General features: G+C 41.9%; 3 protein-coding genes across 3 annotated transcripts; 1 reads left to right on the top strand and 2 right to left on the bottom strand.

Annotated features, from left to right (window-relative positions):
* Positions 1 to 739: 739 nt before the first annotated feature.
* LOC133124901 (BTB/POZ domain-containing protein KCTD21-like) lies at positions 740 to 3,200 on the top strand. Its single transcript, XM_061236462.1, has one exon. It carries the CDS (start codon positions 989 to 991, stop codon positions 1,826 to 1,828), a length of 840 nt encoding a protein of 279 aa, XP_061092446.1. The 5' UTR covers positions 740 to 988; the 3' UTR covers positions 1,829 to 3,200.
* Positions 3,201 to 4,067: 867 nt separating this feature from the next.
* On the bottom strand, positions 4,068 to 14,014 carry si:ch73-71d17.2 (RPA-related protein RADX). Its single transcript, XM_061233882.1, has 15 exons — positions 13,387 to 14,014; positions 12,967 to 13,118; positions 12,607 to 12,778; positions 12,025 to 12,133; positions 11,635 to 11,726; positions 11,393 to 11,518; positions 11,108 to 11,215; positions 9,013 to 9,186; positions 8,477 to 8,601; positions 7,784 to 7,929; positions 7,612 to 7,683; positions 7,245 to 7,303; positions 6,587 to 6,919; positions 5,577 to 5,729; positions 4,068 to 4,709 (listed from the first exon to the last, which is right to left on the bottom strand). Exons 1-15 carry the CDS (start codon positions 14,012 to 14,014, stop codon positions 4,585 to 4,587), a joined length of 2,574 nt encoding a protein of 857 aa, XP_061089866.1. The 3' UTR covers positions 4,068 to 4,584.
* A 1,415-nt stretch (positions 14,015 to 15,429) lies between these two features.
* Positions 15,430 to 21,750, bottom strand: cysltr3 (cysteinyl leukotriene receptor 3). The gene is made up of 4 exons (XM_061234235.1): positions 20,191 to 21,750; positions 19,949 to 20,022; positions 19,068 to 19,150; positions 15,430 to 17,294 (listed from the first exon to the last, which is right to left on the bottom strand). Exons 3-4 carry the CDS (start codon positions 19,072 to 19,074, stop codon positions 16,162 to 16,164), a joined length of 1,140 nt encoding a protein of 379 aa, XP_061090219.1. The 5' UTR covers positions 19,075 to 19,150; positions 19,949 to 20,022; positions 20,191 to 21,750; the 3' UTR covers positions 15,430 to 16,161.

Here is a 21,750-nt window from a genome sequence, read left to right as displayed (position 1 = left end):
CCCATTGAATTATATGTACATTTACTGTATATATCAAAGTGATTCAATTGTAGCCTACTACTTTCATGAAAAATACAAGGACCCAATTCTAAAAAAATGTAATGGACTAAGGACTCAGATTTTTAAATGTAACATATATGTATTTCATGATAATATAATATCATTCAAACAATGTGAAATTGTATGTGTAAGAAAAACTGTATGTTCTTTGCTTTAAAAAAAGGGGAAAAAAGTCAAAATGTGAAAATGAATGATAATAAACTTGTTTTGAACCTGAACAACAAAAATAAACAAAATCCACGTCTCAGTCGATATATAACATATATAACAAGTGAGTGAGCAAGACGGTGGCTAATACAGTTACAAACATGACACAGAGATAAAGCGTCTGGTGATGTTACCCTGACCCAGCGCGTATTGTTTAAAGAGAACAAAGTGCTCTTTCTGACACAGTCGAGTCACAGCTGTTGCTGGAAGCAGTCTCGGCAAGAAAATATCAGCCCTTCAGTAAATCTGTTTTTTTCCTGTCAGTAGCCTATCGAGACAGATCACTGGACGTATAAGAAGAAAATACATTTCAGAGGCGAAGAAATTTGGATGCCATTAAAATTCATCTCCAGCCGCAGCGAGACGTGGCAACGATTAACTTCAGAGCTTGGTCTACATCCCAACCGAACTAGAATTCCTGAGTTTCGTGTCCTAAATGACTGGACTGAAAGCGACTGGAAAACTTTATAAAGAAAACGAAGGTGAAATTAAAAGAAAAATCTGACATAGAAACAACAAAACCTTTCATTTAAATTTAAACAGACCTGGATCTAGTGTCTGTCTGCATCGTTGGCATCTTTGTAGGTCTCGAAGATAAAGTTACTTGATTAGATTCTGTGACTTCCTTATTTATCTCAACATTTGTCAGTTGCTGATTTATTGTTTTATGTATACGACAGCTTTTTAGTTATTGTCTATAAATCGATTCTTAGACAAGACGATGCTGAACTTGAATAGTCCAGACAGTAATTCTTTCCAGGACCCTGTGTCCCTCAACGTCGGCGGAGAGGTGTATACCACTACTTTGGACACACTTACGCGCTGCAGGGACTCCATGTTGGGTGCGATGTTTACTGGGCAGATCCCGCTCCTCCGAGACAAACGAGGCAACTTTTTCATAGACCGCGACGGTAAAGTATTCCGTTACATCCTCAATTACCTCAGATCCAACAGCCTTGACCTACCTGATGACTTCAAGGAGATGGCATTGCTTAAGCGAGAGGCGGACTTCTTTCAAATACGACCTCTTCTGCACGAGATACGGCGCTATGAGTCTGGGCCACATGGGGTAAACTGGCGAAGTGCCGTGCTCAATACAGATGTGGATTGCCAGGTACGCGTATTGCACTTCAACTTGAAACGTGGGCCGGAGAATTACGAGTTGCGTTCCTGCGCCGTGCGTGTTTACACTGCCAATGTATTCTGCACTTCATGCGCCGTCATAGAACTACTCTGTACCCGTTTCTCATACCGGACGCGGGAAGTTACAGCATCCCCGCAATCCAGCGAGGAAAGGCCGAACTATCTTCATTTGGAATGGGCGCCTCGGCCAGAAGAGTTGCCACAGGACCAGTACGAGAAGCACAGTTACCGAGAACTAACGGTTACATCTCAGGTGACTTTCCCCGCAACCTCACTAACGTCTGCAATTCCAGACACTCGTGCGTTCATGGAGGAAATGCTGAAGGTCGCCCTGTCTGAAGGGTTTCGCATGGACTACGTCTCCCCTGATCCTTCAGACATCCTTAACTGCCGGTCGCTGCGATTTGTTAGGTATTAAGGCGCTTGATATTGACGCAGGAAGGATAATAATGATTACATCTTACTACCACTATTTTTCTCAGATAAGTTAGGCATTTAAACAAGATGTTTTACGGTGTTTACATCTAATCCCGAAACACTATTACAAAACATTACTTGAGTAACAAGTAGCCTGATTTAGCTTTTCTAGAATAATACAGTAGGCAACTGATCTCAGAGAGTAACCAAGCTAAGTAAATGTTTGTATGGGAACCTGTATTACAGTTATGACCATTATGAAAGGTTTTTGAACATCATTCAAAATTAGCGTTTTGCCAGTCAAGACTCCTTCTTGAAACGTTTTCTTTGAAACTTCTTTAACTGTCCTTTCCTTTAGTAATGTCTAATTTGTTGGTTGCAAGTATTCCTACTGCTTCCTCCTTCCTGTTCCTGTACCTGGACCCTACAGATAGAAAATGAGGTCCACCTCATTAAAATTGGGGACAAATGAGAATGTCTAAGCTTGGACGCAACTGAAACAGGTGCTGCACAGTACAATTTTAACAAACTGGTGTCTGGACATACCAGCCTTTCTTTTGTATTGTATCCTTGGCAGGTTTGGAGACATCAAAAGAATGCTGGTTGAATGTTGGCCAAATCCATGCTGTCGCAATACTTCCCAAGTGTTAAATCATGTTCAGTTTCTGCCTTGGAAACTTACATTATTTCTAGGCGGTGACAAATAGATTCTCCTGTGGAATATAAGGGAAAGAGAAAGGGAAAACATTCCTCAAATGAAGGTACATTTTAATGATGGGATTCCCATAACCAAACCAAAATGATCACACTGCAGGTGAAAACTATTTTCCCCATTGCCCTTTAGAATAGCAGACAGGGCACATAAGCATACATCACAACAAATACCGTCTGTGGACTTTTAAATGCCAAACAGACGAGACCTTAAATATCTGCTATTCATACAAACCGTTGTTATTATCATCTTTGGTCATCAAAAACACAATTGGTGACAGATCTTTTAAATCAGAATACTGGTCAGTGCAGTTGTTTGAGGTGTATATACCATGTCCCTGTTGCTCAATTCAGCAGTGTCTCACCTTACAGGTCGATGTAATGTATTCAGATGAGACTATTTAAATATGACCATGTTTACAAAGTAAAAAGGTTGTTGCTTTAAATAATGACTGAAGCACATGTTTAAATTATGTTAACAAAATTGTTTTTCCAACCCCCTTGATAATATCCTTTGGAATCACCCTGTTGAATCTGCTATTCATGCTGCTGTTTGAAGACATCTCATTTATCAACCCAGCAACAAGAGCAAATTCAGCCTTTAAAACCAAACAGTGCATATATGCATTGGTCCTAACACCAATAAATACAGGTGTACAAAATTGTTTAATCTCTTCTCCTTTCTTTAACTCTACTTTGCCTGATGAAGCCTATGTATATTATAACCTGAAAAAGAACATGAAAGCCTTCAATTTCAATTCAGATATAGGAACTCCTTTACAAGTGAGACCTGACCAAGACAACAGCAGCAATACATCTACAATACATCACACATAAAAACACATATTTTCAATGTGGACCAAGTCTAAAGAAAACAATCACACTTAACTATACTGGCACCACAATTATAAATTAAGAAATGAACAAAAACTATGTTAATTTACACCAGTATTATTAAAGTCACTTTACTATGAAATAAGACACGTAAAAATGTTTTAAACAAATGAATAAATACTTGTTTGGAAAATCGTTAGAAACAAGAAACGTTCTGGAGTCTTAATAACTTTCACAGCCAAGCTTGCTCCAAATGGTTTACTTCACAGAAATAAAGATTGAAAGTTGACATCTGCAGTTCACAGGTCAGAAGGGAAACATTTTGAAAATGGGGGGAAAAAAACAGAACAAAGGAGAATGGAAAATAGAAAAAAATATTTAGTTATGTTATCCTCAACATAACATAATACTAGTGATATTTAGCGTCATTCATGCCAAAACCCAACGGTGGGCAGCTGTAACAAGATTTGTTTTCACTTTCGTCACAGAATTCCCTTACAATTTGTCTACCTCCCCCAGAAGAATATCACCCTTACTGCTGTTTTTAGGAATCCTTGTTTTGAGTAACTGAACTGTAACCACTGGCCTTCTAGCCCAATAGACCCCCCCCCCCCCCCCTTTCTTTTAATACCAGGCAGCCTCCTGCCTCTGTGGACCCACATAATTGAACATGTAAATAACAACATATACGTATATAGTATAAAACCCTTTATCAAGTGCAGTGCATTACAAAAAATAAAACATGAAAAAGTGGCAAATAAATAAGGCTTCAATAAAAATTAGCGTTTCAACTGCAGGCAAAAATGAATATAATACTATTATCTAAAAATTAAATAAGAAAAAAAGTGTACTTGTAAGTGCTTTTCTCAATAATGAGACTCTAGAAATTAAACCTTTCTAATTCCCAACAGCGTCTGGATATCACACCACAGGTCTGAAAAAGCATTCATTGAAAACTGATCATGGCAGAAAGAAACTTCCTTGACTTAAGGATTGGTCTCTTTTGAGATATGAGCTTGCAGTTTTAAACTGGATGGCACAAGTAAGTCAAAACTTAAACATCAACTTGGGTTTACAGAAAAATACTAAGAAATGTTTGTAAAGGTACATCAATATCCTATGACCAGAACAAAATAGCATTTATACGGGTTACAACAGTGTTAAATGTATGCTACAATACTGTCTTTGTCTGGGTTCCCGGGGCACATGAGCTCAGTCTTTCAGAGGAAAAGCCCGGCTCAGCACAACCTCCACTCTGCCGCTGCCCAACTGACACACCTCCAGAACACACACCAGCCTCTGACTGGTCAGCTGCGTCGCCATGGCAATCAGATCAGCTGAAAAAGCGTTTGTGTTGGGGGGAGAAGAGGGCAGCATGTGAGTTGGTACACCTATACTTCAAGCCACTGCTCCTAAACTAGCAAGAACAGATTATTGGTGACTAATTTTCTACAGTACTAGACCAGGGCACACAGTACTATTGGGCCTATCCTTTAGTGTTTGCTCAGAGACAATGAGGCAACGTTCCAGTAGCCAACCTCACAATATATAAAAAGCTTAGGTAAAACATCTACTATATTTCACAGTTTAATGGTAGTAGTTGGGAATGCAATGTGGTGCTGGTGCATTTTCTATTTTTCTGTGATCAGGCTAATACAGCTTAATTGTAAAATAATGCAGTAGAATAATTAAACATAAATAACTTTAACCATCTGCCCTTGTTCTATTTGAGTGGCCATGTTCAAGCCCTGCACATTTGCAAGCATAACTTAAGGCAGAGTGGCATTCGGTGCTAAATGTCAGGCACTGTGTACGATTTTAAACCAGTGATTAGCATAAAAAAAGGGAAATAATATCAATCAGGACTTTCTGTAAGTAACCATTCCTTCCTTTTCAATAGATTGATGGCAGGATTTCAAATGTATTTCACATACTGTACATTATTGTAATTCAGACAATAATACCAACTGCCCAGAACACATGAATAACAGGAACCGATCAACTTAATATTTACTTACAGAAAAAGAGGTTCCCCAGGCCATGCCTTTTCATCATACCACTTTAAACACCCCTTCACCTTTCAGTTTCAGACCCCACAGTGATTACAGTTCAGACTGCTTCCTCCAAGGTGAGTAGGTTTCTATCCCACAGGACCATTTTATTCATACCTCTATGCCGAGTTGCTGTGCTGAAGGGGTACTCACAGGGCGAGGGAGGGGGTGCGGAGGGAGAGAAGCTCCCATGGGTCAGGGTGTTCTCCCAGCTGTTGTTGTGCGGGTGGGGGTAGGGGCGCCAGTGGAGGTTCCCAGGGGAGCCGGGGAGAAAGAGAGCGTCTACCATGCCACCGTCGGTGAGGGCTGGAGCGAGAGAGGAGGAGGAAGAGAAAGAAAGGTAATTTGAGGGAGAACATGGCATTCAGAGGACAGACAGGGAGAATGAGAACCCAAGAGAAATATTGAGACGCTGTAAAGGAAATGGCAGAATAGGAGGAAAAAGAAAGTATGTATTTAAGGAAGGTTAAAGATTAAAAGAAGGAGAAAGATTAAAAGAAGGGACACTGAGGACAGGAAGAGAATAACTAATGCAGAGTGCCCACTCTAACACTGCCCTTGGCACAAGAGAAGGCCAGAAACACAAAACACACTGACAGAGACAGCCAGACAGCACAGTGATGCATTCTGTCCCCTGCCAGCTGGGTAATGGTGAAGCCCTTACATTGCAAAGAATTCCCCTGTGGGAGAACCAGGATAGAGTCAAATGTAGCAAGACAGGCTGACTGCAATTTCAGAGATTAAAATACTGAGTCTGTAGTTTTATAATCCAGTTTGCAGTTTCATATCCAGGCCTAAAATATCACAACATCCTTTTTTCCGCATTTTTGGTTTTTGTTAACCCTTTCACAGTCCCAAGCACAATATGAAGTGGCTCCAGCAAAATCCCAAGGTGGTTTGGCTTTAGTTGAGAAAATGTAGTACGGTTTTAATAGGGGCTCAGAACAATAGCAATAGCAGTCATGATTGGTTGAAAGGGTAGGAGGTCGAGAGTGCCATATTGCACTCTTGGGACTGAAAGGGTTACAAAGCAGAAAAAAGTATTTAGTACCTTGTTAATGCACACTAGCCTTGAGGTCAGTGTATGTGAGCCAAACTCCTTCCGGCTGAGCTGCTGACAAAAGGCTGAATGGAAATGCATTGCAGGGGGAGATGTGGCCTACCCCTGAGAGTGAGGGTGTAGTGTCCGTGGTAGCAGTCCGCAGGGGCGAAGGTGTCCAGCTTCCTCTGGGGCAGGGCCTCCTGGAGGCATGCTGGCTGGAGGCCCACAGCTGCGGTCTGCACCAGGCGGCGAGTCGGGCAGAACCGCCGCGGCACGGTCTCGCTGGCCGCCCGCGCCTGGCCCAGAGCGCACTGCCGGGGTGATCCGGGGCTGCTGGCCGCAGTGACGAACGACGAGGCCGAGCCGCTGTCCTCTTCCTCATCCTCACCCTCATCGCTGTCAGCCTCTTCAGTCTTATTCAGGAACTCCATCGAGGCATCCCACAGACTGAAATCTTCCTCACGTCAGAGGAGAGGGATAGATGTCAACGATATTGCTGAATAGCAATACTGCATAATGAATATTACTTAAAATGTCAGCTGTTCACTGGAAAGGACATTTGTATTATTTGACCAAATTAAATAAGGAAATAAAGTAATTACAATAACCTTTCATAACATTTCAACCTGTGCATTTAGAACCGTTTCCCTTTTTCAGTACGAGTAGAAAACATAGATTTTATGTCTTTAGTATGAAGTAGGATAGTATCTGAGCTGTAATGGTAATGATACCAGCGAACAGAGGATAATTGCCGCTTGTTAAATCAGTCTGGACCTCACCTCTGTCTGCATCCTCCTCCAGGTCAGTCTGCTGGTTGGAGTGGAGAGGCAAGGCTAGTCTAGACACATTGAAAAATTAAGAGTTAGAGAACACAAAATCACACACACTACTGTATGTACATATGCCAGACCTAGGTCAAATACATACTTGTTTATACATACTTGTACTTGTGTTGTGTTATATGTGTTTAAATCTGAAGTTACGTTTGTGATATCTGGATTTTCACATACAATGCTGACACTTATTTTGTGCACTTAATCTGAAAAGCAAATGTTTTAAAATATAGACCCATACTTTTCATATACCTTCAATATACACGTATTTTTCAAATATATTTCAACTGGATTTCAAGAGGCAGACAGACACCTTTTTCTGGGGGGTTCTGCAGTGTGAAACAGTCTTCTCTTTGCAGATTGGCCACAGCCGAACGGCCCCTGCCTGAAACATCAAGGAGGTGATCAGCCAGCCAACGCGCATGTCACAGCTTCATACATTTCTTCAACAAATAAGGAATTACTTCCATGTCGGTTTGTCTTACCGTGCTCTGAGCCTGGGAGACCTGGGGCTGAGAGTGACAGAGGAGGGTGACGATGGATGGGTGAGCGGCACTCGGGAGCAAGTAGAAGAGGTGGAAGACAGCTGGCCTGTCCAGTTAGAGAGAGCCGAGCAGCCCTCCTCCTCACACTGAGGGGACAGGGATAAGGGTGAAACTCCCAGAGCACACACAGCCTGGCTGAATAAGCATATTCATAGACTTGAAAGCTATGTTCATTTCCAGTCATGCTCAAAAACCGTCTTTTATTGATCCAGGCACAGAGAGAGCATGTGCTGGGTAAGTGCAACTACAGTATGTGATGGGAAACTTTTTTGCTTGTTTTTACTCTGTGCTCCCACAAACAAACAGTTGAAATCACTGCGTGGTTAAAGTGCAGACTTTCAGGTTTAATTGAAGGGTTTTTACATCCACACACACACCCCCCTGCCCCAATTTTAGGCGAATAAAATTATTGGAAAATTGGCTGCTCAAATTTTTCTAGGACATGTGTGTGAAGTTTCAACAGGATTGGAGTAAACGTGCTGACACGTGTGCATGAATGGGCAGGTCCCAGTAGATGGAACATGCATGTGCACGTCACAGTGAGAACATACATGTACATCGCCTGCGTGGTTGGATGCATGCATGGGACGGGTGTGTCCGTAGGCCCAAGGGAGGGGGAGTGGGCTTCCTCACCTCTCCAGACCCGACATGCGACACGGCACTGACGGTGGCCTGGATGGCGAAAGTGCGGCTCTCTCTGTACTGCAGCTTCTCGACCTCTCTCCTCAGCTCCGCCCCAGTCACCAAGCCTGGCTCTCCTGGGGAACACGACAGTCTCACACCAACCACGATGACTCAAACCTCTCAGACAACAGTGAGCCCACGTTCACCATTTCAGGGCCATGCAGCTGCCTGATGGAGCCCCTGAGCCCAACGCTGGTGCACAGGGTGTGCAGCGTATAACCTTCCATGCAATTCATCTATACTGAATAGAAATGGGGGCAGCCAGTAGCCTAGTGGCTAAGGTGCATGACCCGGGACCCGGAAAGGTTTGCTGGTTCAAACCTGTTGAGCCCTTGAGAAAGACCCCACTTTGCTCCAGGGGGGATTGTCCCCAATTTAGTCTAATAAATTGTAAGTCATTTTGAATAAAAGTGTCAGCCAAACAACACATTAAATTACTTAAATTAAATACATGAAATGGTAGCGGTCTACAGAGAAGTGATTACCATTTCTGTCCCTCATGTATTTCTCCAGAGAGACAGGGAGAGGTGGATAGGTGAAAAATCCTCCAATTACAGCCCTGCTAAGCAGTTGGTTCTCATCTACCGTCTGCACCCACTGGACGAACTGCCTCACGGGGCGGAGCCGTCTGTAGGGCATAGTTGAATGATGGCCTGAACCTGAGGATGGAACAGCAGAATCAAAGCCAGTCGTGCTATTCGGTTTAACCGCCCGGCATACGATGCTGGGGCGTACACTGGTGGTCATCACCACATCGTCAATACAAGTTGCTATTACAATTCTAAAGTCGTGAAGAAAAGGTGCATTTGCAGAGCTTCATCATTGGCATTATTACATGAATACAAGCAAATTATATCATTGAATATATACAAGTAGCCTAAGCCTAGTAAAAGCCCAACCCGAATTGACCACTCTTGATGCTAGCATATCAAATCTCTAGGTCAGGATGGAAGATCTGACATTCCCCAAACATGCAACTTCTCAACTGCAGGGTTGAAAATGTACACCTTCACCTTAAACTGATTATTAGTCTAGTAAATAATAAACTATTATTTCCTTGAATAATAGTATAGCGATCAAATGACAAAATACTCAATACTATCAGATGTAGCAAGTTCTCTTCAATTAGACAATTAATACAATTATTTAAATTTGCATTGCACCGTTATGCACATTTTATCAACATTATTTAAATAATTTAATTATCTGTATTCACACTAAAAGAATATTAGTAGAAAGTTTCTGCACTGTGCAGTGTATCTTTCTGAAGTACACCGACCGATTAAAGCGGATTTTTCTCTATTTAATTTATCATTTAATCTCCATGATGTGATGTGAAAAGAAATGTGTTTATTGACCAAAGGATAATTCAGATCATTGGCACGCTTGTTAATCAAGGAAAATGATTTTTTTTTTTTTTTTAAAGGTTGAGACCAATGACCAGTTTAAAGTTTGGTTTGGTTACGATATAAACAGTGTATTAGAGGGATGCAACACCAGTGCCAAAATGGTAACACTGTGAGAAGCTTCAGTGTCAGTACCAGCCCCTGCTGAGGTTTTCAGTGCAGGCAGCAGCCCATTGGCAAACATGTTTCCTGGGTCCAACTGAGTCCGTTTGATCTGGAGCTTTTCCAGCAGCTTTGGCTTTGAGATCAAAGTTTCAGTGGACATTGGCAGAAGAACACATAACTGTAATCCCCAGTTAACACTGTGACATTAACACTAAAACTGTCAAACCCTATTTCAGAGGCTAAAGACTGCCTGAGACAAAAAACATCAAGGACAGGGCTGTAATTTCAGTAAACAAAGGATTGATTTGATCTTGGCCTCAGCTTTGGAAATCCCAGCGATCCTTTTTTTCCCCCAAAAACCACCTACTGTGCATAACTTGGCAAGAAAAAAGCCTTGCGAGATGAGAGAACTCATTGAAAAAGCTAAGACCATTTTAAACAAAGACTCCATACTCAGGAATTAGAAGCCAAGACTCCACGAATGAGGACAGGCAAGAAAAAAAAAGGATATGGAATGTTTTCACATAACCTTGAGCTCAAACATATGTCTATGATATGCTAATATGGACAGCAACGACTACAGATTTAAATGTGTGACTTAACCCATTTGAAAATAATCAATTGATAAACAAGTATGGTGTTGTGCACTATTAATGCCTGGTATATAAATTCAATAAATAAAAAACATAAGCCTAATACTGTATAACTAATTGCAATGCAATACTAATTTGAAGCACAATTATTGGTACGCTTCATAAATATGTGCATAAAATACTGTAAACTAAAAAAAGAAAAATAGTTATTGACATAAGCATTATTTTCCAACATGCATAAACTAAAGTACTTCATATTGTATATTCAAAAATGCTGAATTAAAAAAAACATTGAAACGCGAGTAAATGTATTGAAATAAAAGTATAGTTTTTGCACATGTTTGAACGTAACATATAGATTCTTATCTGTGCTGTTTACTATATGGAACTAATATATACGGTGCCAATAACACTTGAGCTGACCGTCTTTGAAGGCAAGGGATCCAGATTTGTGGAACCAACACCATGGGTTTTACCTGTGCTGTAAACCTGTGTGAGGCTTGTATTGGTCAGGTACTGGAAGGATGTGGCCCTGTCAGGACTGACCCTCATCAACTGGACATTTGTGCATACCAGTATTGTCACTGCAGGGAAAATGGAAGAAAGAAGGCGAGTTAAAGCAGCTGCAAGCTAAGCCAAGGAAGAAAATCTAAATATTGCATGAAATTAACTTACATGCCTAGACGTTTCATCTACTGAAAATCACTTTCATCAATGCCCTGGGATTAAGAAAATGCTCAGTGTTATTTAAATGGTCTTACTTGGATGTATGTTAGAGTGCATCTCTGGCTGGGAAGTGGAGAAAAGTTTCACCATGACTGGCTGTTCGGTGGTCCCATCCTCCAATTGCAGCCACCGGTATTCCCATAATTCCACCCCTTGGCTGTCTGTACAAAGACAAAATAACAGATTATTTTGTTAACTGCTCATTTCTCTAGTTGTTGTAGTTCCTTTCAGGCAGTGAACCCAAGAATGCATTAATTTTCCTATTCCCATATCTCACCCTTGTTCCTGGTGCGTTCTGGTCGACCAACAAATACCACTAGACCAATGACATCACAGGTACTCCCCACAGGACAGGTCAAAATCTCCTTCCTAATGAAACAAACCAGAGTTTTGTTTAATCATTTCTGCAGTATTGCTTTGTAATAAAGTAATAAACAGAGGAAACAGTGATAACTCATTTGATTATAAAGGCGATAGGAGCATAAAGTAGAGATGTACCACACCAATAGTAGAAGGTGCAAGGGATGAATAGAATAGATCCTTGAATCTGCAGTAGATGTTGTCAGGAGATATTTACTGTACCTACCTGCAGCAGAATGTGTAAGGGGTGTGAATAGTGCAGATTCTTGAATCTGCATTTGAGGATGCAGCTACGCGATTTACTTACGCACAGGAGAAGGTGTACGGGGTGTGAGGCAGATGCCACTGTGGGAGGACATCTGACTTTGGGATTAAGGAGATGTCAGCCGAAGGATTCCTGGAGTTCAGGCTGATCTCTGTTGTTTTGGGAGTCAAGGAGAGAGTTCAGAATTCTGAGAAGTAATGAACTACACCATTAAGTCTTTTTACCCTTCGTAAAAATAAAAAAAAGAAGAAACATCACACAAGTTTTCAGTAAATACGGCCAGACTATTAACCTCCCAGGCCCCTAACATAAGCTTTAATTCTGGCAAAAAATAAATAAATAAAAATTCATGAAAGGATAATGGCAAGAAATAAGGATAATTTCTTATCTCTGATTCGTTTATGGCTGAATTGCAATTGTTGGGTGCCAGGGCACCACTCTACCAGAACTATTGGGACAAATAAATCAGAAAAAGACTTTCATTATTAGGCTAATGACTTTATTTTAAATATGAAAACGGTTGGCTACTGTTTATGCTGATTCTGTTGTTGAACTGTCTATGCTACCATCACCTAGACGTCTCGCTTGCACTGCAATGAGTGGCGAGGACAGGGGCAGCTGTACCAATATCATCCTTCGGCCTCTCTCCTGTCCTGCTGTTGTAGCTCTCCTTCACTCTGTAGCGGGCCAGTCTCAGGGTGGACCCCGGGTGCACACAGCGATACCAGTCCATACAAAGGGTGTTCCACAGAACCACGGTGGCTTGACCCGATCTGTCTGCCACCTCAAACATTGCCTGAGAGGTGAGAGAGCAGCAAAAGGAAGTAGGCAAGAGGAGTTGGCGACAGAGAGGGACACACAAATCATATGAAGAACATTTCAATCTAAAATTGAAAGTAAATGCAACCATTCATACAATCAAACCAATAATTCAGAAAAATTCATTCAGACCAAAGAGCCACTGTAAATATAGACATACGCTACCTTGTAGGGACACTCGCAGTTGCGCTCTGCCTTTCCGTAATAGAACAGCCGAGACTTGTGAATAATTCTGACGATGAGAATCCCCTTGACGACCCGAGATCTACACAGGAACGCCTGCCTGACCTCTCGTAGGGTGACAGTAGGTTGCAGGTCTGAATATCACAAAGACGAGATGGTAAACTGGTATTATTCCAGGCAGGGTATGCTCAGATGGGACTTCAATAACTGTTAAGGATAAATAATGAATGGGATGTTGCACAAACGAACAAATAGGCAGCGATGAAGCGCAACCATTTCATTTTCACCACAACTCACACCAGCAAAAGCTATAAATATTACGTTATCCTCTAGTACGCGAGCTAGTTTACAGTTATAAGGTTAGGTAGCAAGCCATGTCACATAGCTAGACAAATGGCAAACCTTCTGTGTCTTCGCCAGAGTCTGATGCTGGATTGGCTACGGGCTGTATTGGGGCAGTGTATTTCCACATGTCACCGTAATAATCATGGTTATTCCACATAGGAAGGTACGAGCTTCTCCTGGCCCGCAACGGAAGGAGACTGGGTCGGCTGTCTCCCTCCAAACCAAACCACGGAAGAGCATCTATGTCAATTCCACAGAATGCCTCGAGACCTGCATCAAAACCGGCATCCAAATCCACCTCCAAATTCATCACCCGATAGGTAGGACATCCGTCTCCCTCGTTTCTTCCGTCCAGACCAATGACGCGAGAGAAAGTGACATTTCTGAGCTGGCAACCGCACCGAAGTTCGTTCTTATCGACTAACGGGTTCAAGCCCGGGTGAATGGTAACCCGCAGTTTACAGTCGCCATCGCTCACTGTGGCATCGTAAAGGCTGTCTGATGTGTGAATAGCTTCTGGAAAAAATATTCCAAACCCCAAGTCTTTCCCATAGCGGTCTATAGATAACAAGAAGAGCGGCTCCCTGCATGTTTTGGCACTTTCAGAATGAGATCGACTTGTGTTCGTCCAAGATAAAGTGCGTTGGAGCACACATCCTGGACGACCAGAAACTGCAACGGCCATCTTGGCCTAAACAATAACATTGCGAGGCACTGTGGGAGTGTACGTACCGCCACCGTCAACTTGCGTAATGCGTAAGGCTTTGTGAATCTGCCGTTATAAACAGACGTCTTACAAACAGTATGGAAATATTACAGCGTTTGAGATATAAACAGCTCGTTATTTTAAATTATTTGAATGGAAATATCTAAGAACTTTTCTCCCAAAGCCTGTTCATGAATGTATTGCGCTTCTTTACGAGGACCACAATACTTAATAATACTTAATTTCAAAATATTTATAATGAGGTGTCTTCAGAAAAAAAAAAAAAGAAAAAAAAAAAAAACAGTTACAGGAAACTTTCTACAGAAATAGCTCCTTTTGCTGTTGTTTTCATCTGGGTTTGACCAAGAAACCATGGCTAGCACTGGACGGAAGTTGGGTTCATTTGGTTTATTTGATCGCCGTCTCTGCCCATCAACACCTCTTCCAGAAGCAACGTAAAGCTCATTCTAATCGCTTATTTTTCTCCACTTTTTTCCTTTCCTTGTCCCTGACCCGGAAATTGACCGCGGTTCCCCATCTTTAAGGACATTTCAACCCCTTATATATTCTTTCTAGAATCTAGAAGTACAGGTTAGGAACTCCCAATCTTTCCTTTATTTCTCATTTAATCTTTTTCTATCCTTTCCCAATGGGTGGAGCTAGGGGCAAGAAAATTATAAAAGGAAAAAGATGTTATAAGAGAAGAATAAGGGATTGGAATGAGCCCAGAGTATTCCCAGGAGGTCTCCAATGAAAGTACTAATCAAGCCCACACATGCTTAGTTTCAGCTGTTTAGCTGGCGCAGGGTGCACCCCCCTGACTCAGGACTCCCTCAGCCCCCAGCCAATCTGAGACGCCATACATGCCATGGCCCAGCCCTGTTAACATGTAATCAACCCAAGGTGAAGCAATCCTGTATTTGCTCTTTTCCAACTTTCTATGCATCACTTTCCCTAGACTCTTTTTGCTTTCGGCTCACTCCTTGTTTCTTCCAGAATAACTGACCAAAACCTCTTGTCTTGTTTCTGGTTTTCCTGCTCTTTCTTTGGAGCCATTACTTCATTCACTACTGCTCTCCTTCTACTGTGATAGTGTTTTCCTTTTTCTCCATCAGAGCACTGATTGCTGTCCTCCATCAAGCTCTCTTTTTCCAAGGTATCCATTTTGGCATTATACTTTGCCCATTTTGACACAACAGTATGTGCTTTGTTAATACATTTACCTGTTTTGCTTTTATACATCCACTTTATCTGAAATACTGCCATCTAATTAGCAGTCTTGTTTTTTCCCCCGCACCCACCACAAATAAAATATTTCCAATAAGATGTAGCATCAAACCATTTATTTGGAGAAATATCAAACACTCATACGCTCAATAAGTTTCAGTCCAGGTGCTTCCTGTTGGAGTAGGCAAGGCAATATACCACACATCCCTCTCTGCATTGTTTGGTTGTCCATGTATCCATTTGTCAAACAAACAATCTGACAGAACTGCGTATAGTTTGATTGTCTGAAAACACCTTATATCATATGACATAAAAAAGCCTGTTCTCACAATACTTGAACCAGAAACCTGCATGTAAAACAGATAGCTGATCGACATGGTGTTTGTAGGCAGCATAGGGAAAATACAATGTCACATTTAAATGATTGAAATACTGCCTCACGTGTCTTTCAGAAATCTTACACTGAAGTTGTGTAAATAGTTCAGATCACCACCTACAAAGAGCATACATAATAACTGTGGCCACCAGTTCGTCTCCACTATTTGACCTGCAGGGATTTAAACTTGTATTTCAATGCTTATCCTTAAGGGGTTCCCATAGGCACTCTAATTGCGCAGTAATATTTCATACAATTGAGATTCTAATTCTTTACAGTACAAGTTAGCTTGTACTGTAGCTATTTTAACTAAAATAACCAAAAATAATAAGAACATACTGAAATACTAATGTTAAATGGCAACAAAGAAATGTACAAACATAAATGTGTAACATAAAATGGTTATATAATTCTTACTCTTAAATTTCCATGGCTCAATCGCTTACACCATTTTGCTTTGAGGACACGCCACCAACTCGGGAACTTCGGTATAATAAAAAAATCAGACTTTTTTTCTGTCACATCATAGCTGTTCTTCCCGGCTCAGAATGGCATTGTTGTCCTGGACCAGGCCTTCGTCCTTGACAAGGGCAGACAAGTCACGGGGGTTGGACTTAGCCCTCAAGGTGAGCAGGCTGCCCTGGTTAAAGGAGTTGTAAGAGTTGCTGCAGTTCGCAGAGGCAACACATATAGCCTTGCGAAAGGTTTCTCCAGAAAAGTAGTACAGCAGAGGGTTGAAGCAACTGTTTGAGGTAGCCAGACAAAGACACACAACGAGGATCTTCTGCAGGAGCTCGGTCAGCCAGCAGTCCTGAGGCTTGCTGCTGTCCTGCAAGACCACTGCGTGGAGGTGGACTGTACGAGCAATGTGATAGGGCAAGAAACAAAGGAGGAAGGTGGTCAGGACCATGGCAATCAGATGCACTGACCTCTGTCGCTTGACCTGCGTTTTTCTTAGATTCCTATCTTGGGTGGTCAGTCTGTGGATGATACGGCTATAGCAGGCCAGGATTGTCAGGAAGGGGAGGAGGAAGCCAACGACCAGCCCAATGTAGTTCAGGACCAGAATCAGCTTCCAGGCTTTGTGCCCTCTGGGCTCAAAGCAGCGGGTCTTCCCCAGACGCTCGAGAGTCCCAGAGAAGACGAACGGCATGGAGCATGCTGCCACCAACACCCAGATCCCCAAGCAAACCCAGCATGCTCGCCGGACAGTGACCAGGGTCTTGCTCTGCATAGGGTGCAGCACAGCCAAATACCTGAGCACGCTGAACCCAGTCAGGAAGAGCACACTGGTGTACAGGTTGAGATAGAACGAGAAGACACACCAGCGACACAGCCAGTCTGGGAAGTTCCACTGGCCACCCTGCAGGTAGTACACTAGGCGGAAAGGGAGGGTCAAGGAGAAACTCACATCCGAAAATGACAGGTTAATCATGAAGACCGTGCTGGCAGACTTGGGTATGAAGCATAAGAATACCAACAGGGCCAATGAGTTGCACAGGAAACCAACAGGGCAGACGAAGCAATATGTAATTTTGTAGGCCAGGTACTTGAAGTGGTCATTGTTTCCACATGTTTGATTAATGGAGGAGGTGGTCATCCCAGGTAGGTAGGTGATATTGGGAGGAACGGAGGGGTCTGAGGTCAACCAAAGAGCTAAAAAGATTGAGAACACATACCTTGTCAGTGTACATACCATAAAGCACAGTGGAAAAAGGTTTCAACAAATTTGTGATGGAAAGTGGTTGAATGTCACATTGCTCACACCAATAATATTCACTGCAATGGTGCAATGCATTATATTAAATGATGCAATCAATGTTTAGATATAACTTTTTCCAGCATTACTCCAAACATACACATAGAAATGATTAAAGGTACAATAAGTAAGATTCTTGTGTTAAAACAATAATTGAAAAAGGCTCACTGTCATGTTGACTCACTCTCTGCCTGTGTATCTGACAGACCAACACACTCTGTACCAAAACATTGTATAGCTGTACAATAAATCAAGCTCACTAGTTAAAAATGGGGGGGGTCAACGTCAAGGGGGAAGGATAAACAGTGTTGTGGTTTGAAGGTGCCTGTTGCTGCAATTCCTCTCTTGACTGTTAGAAGTCCAAAATTACCTATTGTACCTTCATGTATAAAACACATCCATGTTCTGCAAGGGCCATCACAGTATCCAGACTGAAATCCCATCAAAAACCTGTGGTCTGAACTGAAGAGGGGGTCCGTAAGCCCCAACCCAATGATATCAATGATTCTGAAAAGTTCTGTAAGAAGGATTGGTCATAACTCCTTCCAACTGTGGCCTCTACAAATTATAGGGTAAAAAATCTTGGCTGTCATTTTTGCCAGGGGTGTTTAAAGTATTAAATCAGGGGTGTCAAGAATTGTGAAACATGAATTTTTTTTTATTGTTATGCAAGACCTACATTGAAACACTACTACCCAAGTTGGAAAATAAAGTTAATATCAATCATGGTATTATTTGTTAGCTTACAGTATTTTTGTGCATATACATCAAGGGTGGCAATAATTCTGGAGCCCAGTGTATATTTACAACTACATCAAATAACTGAATTAGCATACAAATATTGACAATTATCTTTTCATCCATCCATTATCTGAACCCGCTTATCCTGAACAGGGTCGCAGGGGGCTGGAGCCTATCCCAGCATACATTGGGCGAAAGGCAGGAATACACCCTGGACAGGTCGCCAGTCCATCACAGGGCACACACACCATTCACTCACACACTCATACCTATGGGCAATTTAGACTCTCCAATCAGCCTAACCTGCATGTCTTTGGACTGTGGGAGGAAACCGGAGTACCCGGAGGAAACCCACGCAAACACAGGGAGAACATACAAACTCCGCACAGAGAGGAGTCAACGGGGGACGGGGATTCGAACCCTTTGCTGTGAGTGCTACCCACTGCACCATCCGTGCCGCTTCACAATGATCTTTTGCATGATCTTAATTTTAAGGTTGTATTTTAATACACAGCCTCAATGTAATCATATCAAACTCTACAATCGGCTTAAAAGAATGACACTTGGTGCTATTCCCCCTATTTCGACGCAGACTCAAAAAACACACCTTTTCAAACCCTACCTTAGTCCTCCCTCCTGATTTCCCCCGCCCCCCCTTTCTGATATCCCTATCCTCCTTGTCTAACCCAAAAAATTGGCACTTATGATGACGACTATATGTTTAGAACAGCATTCCATGTGTATTTTCTTAGTTATGGGTGTGATGCTTTGACTTGTGGTAGAACCTATGCACTTGTATGTCGCTTTGGATTAAAAGCGTCTGCCAAATGACAAAAATGTAAATGTAAAAAATCGTCTCAATTACAATTAGTAAGTAAACGTTCTGTAAAAAAAGAAAAACACTGCGACGCGGATCACATTCTACTCACCCGTCATGTCGTCGAAGAATGCAGCTCCATGATCGACAGACGCTGTTTAATGCTAAACGGGAATCAAACTTGGGGCAACCAGCCTGCAGAAAGACATTTCCTAACAACTGTATTAAGAAATGTCCTGCATAGCCGTGTGTTTATTGACAGCAACTGCAGTAAACAAAACATGAATTTCAATACCTTATTTTACAGGAATACGATCCATTTGAGCAATGGCAAGTTTCATGTTACATTATATGCTGTCATGTGGCCTTCACATTCCATTTAGAAGTTACCGAACAGGTACACTACTGCGCATAAGCATTCATATGAAAAAGAAAGAGAATCCAGCCTTTCGTGATGACAACACGCCTACAAAGGAGAATGGGCATGACCAGGCGTGCACACATCAGCGCTTCCAGCGCCCAAGCACCCGCATTCAGAGGAGAACGTGCCCTTATGCTGACATAATTTAACATTTATTTATCTTTGGCTGAACTGCAGCACAGTCGGTCACTGCCCAAGGGCTGTATCATATATCACAAAGGAGGCAAAGTGAGTTAGACAGCTAACTTTGGGCTCAGTCACGAGTTTCTGGCATCATGAGTCCCTTTTTTTATTGGGCACGTATAAACTATCAGGCTATCGGAGGATGCCGTTTATGAAACCATAATCCCGTCATAATTAAAATTAACAAGCAAACCTGTAAATGCATTTTGTGTTCATTTTGTGACAAATAGTGACAATTGAAATGCAAGAGCCCAATTTGCTTCCTAGGCTTTCTTGTGAGAAAACCACAACCTCTGGGTAAAGGATATGACAGTTACATTTTCAATTTAAATCCCCCCTCCCACCCCTCAACATGCTCTATTGAGCTTAAGAATTCTTCATGAACCTACCGAACTCATCCTGTTGAAGAATGCTGCTGCAGTCTATTTACTCCCTTCTATTGCAGTTTTCTGCTGTATTGGACCTGCTTTGACAAAAGCATGGTGAAATTCATAAACACATCATCGATTTTATTACTTTATAAGCAGTTCATTATAATTAGAGCTGGTTTTGGCAGTGGTGGTTTAAAGGAGTGGGTTCACGGGCCTGTGCATGACCATAGACTGAATGTAGGCTATGGCAGTCTCCTTACCTTGCATTTCAGTCATCGCCATAAAATATTCCTTATGAAATTAGTGCTCACCCATTCCTCCCTCACGGAGTTCTTTAATTTTGAAAAGTCTGCCCTTTCTCCGATCATGTCTAGCCACTCAGAATATTTATCCCCCCTTCTGCCTCACTGGCAAGAGAGCATGCCCCAACTTGCTAGGGTACTCATGTGCTCACCTTGAATTCCTTTCCAATGCTTCAGTTCTTCTCTGTGAACTGGATTTCACATATAATTATAAGCGCACACACAGTTAATGGGTGCAAGCTCATGCAATGGGAGTATTGCACATGCAATTTAGTAAGGAATTGGAATAATTTACTAGCAGGATCATTGCATTATAATTTATCACAAATTAGTAATTTAGACAGGACAGTAGAGTTAGCCAAGTGCCAATGTTCACAGGATATTCAACAGAACAGAGGGGAGAAAGAAGCCAGCAGCGTGACAACAGCCACAGCAATAGTAAACGGTGAACTAAATCTACGCCCTACAGACAAACGGCGTAGGCTTGGTTTGAAAGTTGGTTGGTCCGGGTCGAGAGAGTGGGCTCTAGAATTATTGCCACCCTGGATACATATGCACAAAAATACTGATCATTATCGTTATTGAGATTAACTTTATTTTCCAATGTGTAGTGTGCTTTACCAATGACTCGCCCAAAGTCTAACAAATAATTCATGGCACCACTTATCACTTTGAGAAAACAGCCCTGGCAAAGATGACAGGCTGTGAGTCTTCCTATAATTTAGGTTAAGCAAACACATTTGGAGGGATTTTTGACCATTCCTCCAAGCAGAAAATGTCAATATCATTATCTGCCCTCTCCAGTTCAGACGACAGATTTTCAATCGTGTTGAAGTGTTACTGATGTTTTTTCCTTAACCATTTCTATGTATATTATGTAGGTTTGGGACCATTGTCCTACTGGACAATCTATCTACAACCAAGGCTTTGCGGAATTAATTGTGCCATTGATCTTAACTAGTACCTAGCAACTAGTATTTTTTGTACCCATTACCAGACTGACTTGTGATCGTCAATTATCTGCCTCTTTTCAATTAACTACTTCGGCTTTCCTCATGCTGATGGATGACAAATGGATTTTGCCATTTTTATGGCAGGGTGAGTGATGGAGAACAAATACAATATGAATTTTGGAAGATCATGTCACAGAACATTTGTTTAAGGTTTTACAGCTATAACAAAATGCTGTAACTACAAAATAGTCTTTGGCCCATTATAACCAGACAGTCGCCAACTCTGACATCCCCCCAATAAAACCAATACAGATGCTGGCCTAGAGGTGCAATAAAACCAAATGGACATAAACCTATAAACTTTTAGAGCACTTTTCAGAAGTAGAGTTCATCAATGGACACTGAATTCAAGCCAATAATCTTTGAATTCGATTGTCTGCAGACCGAAAACTCCCACTCTGCCTCCTGCATGTTGCCTGGATCAAGTTTCCCCGTTAGATTTCGTGAGAAACAGGAAATAGTTTGAGTGGGAATTCACTGGAATCCGTTTGCCGGTGTCAAGCCC

The sequence above is a fragment of the Conger conger genome, chromosome 3 (genome assembly GCF_963514075.1).
Source record: "Conger conger chromosome 3, fConCon1.1, whole genome shotgun sequence".
NCBI classification, from domain to species: Eukaryota; Metazoa; Chordata; class Actinopteri; order Anguilliformes; family Congridae; genus Conger; species Conger conger.
The sequence above is the reverse complement of the archived record's forward strand: the minus strand, read 5'-3'. Positions and strand labels throughout refer to the sequence as shown.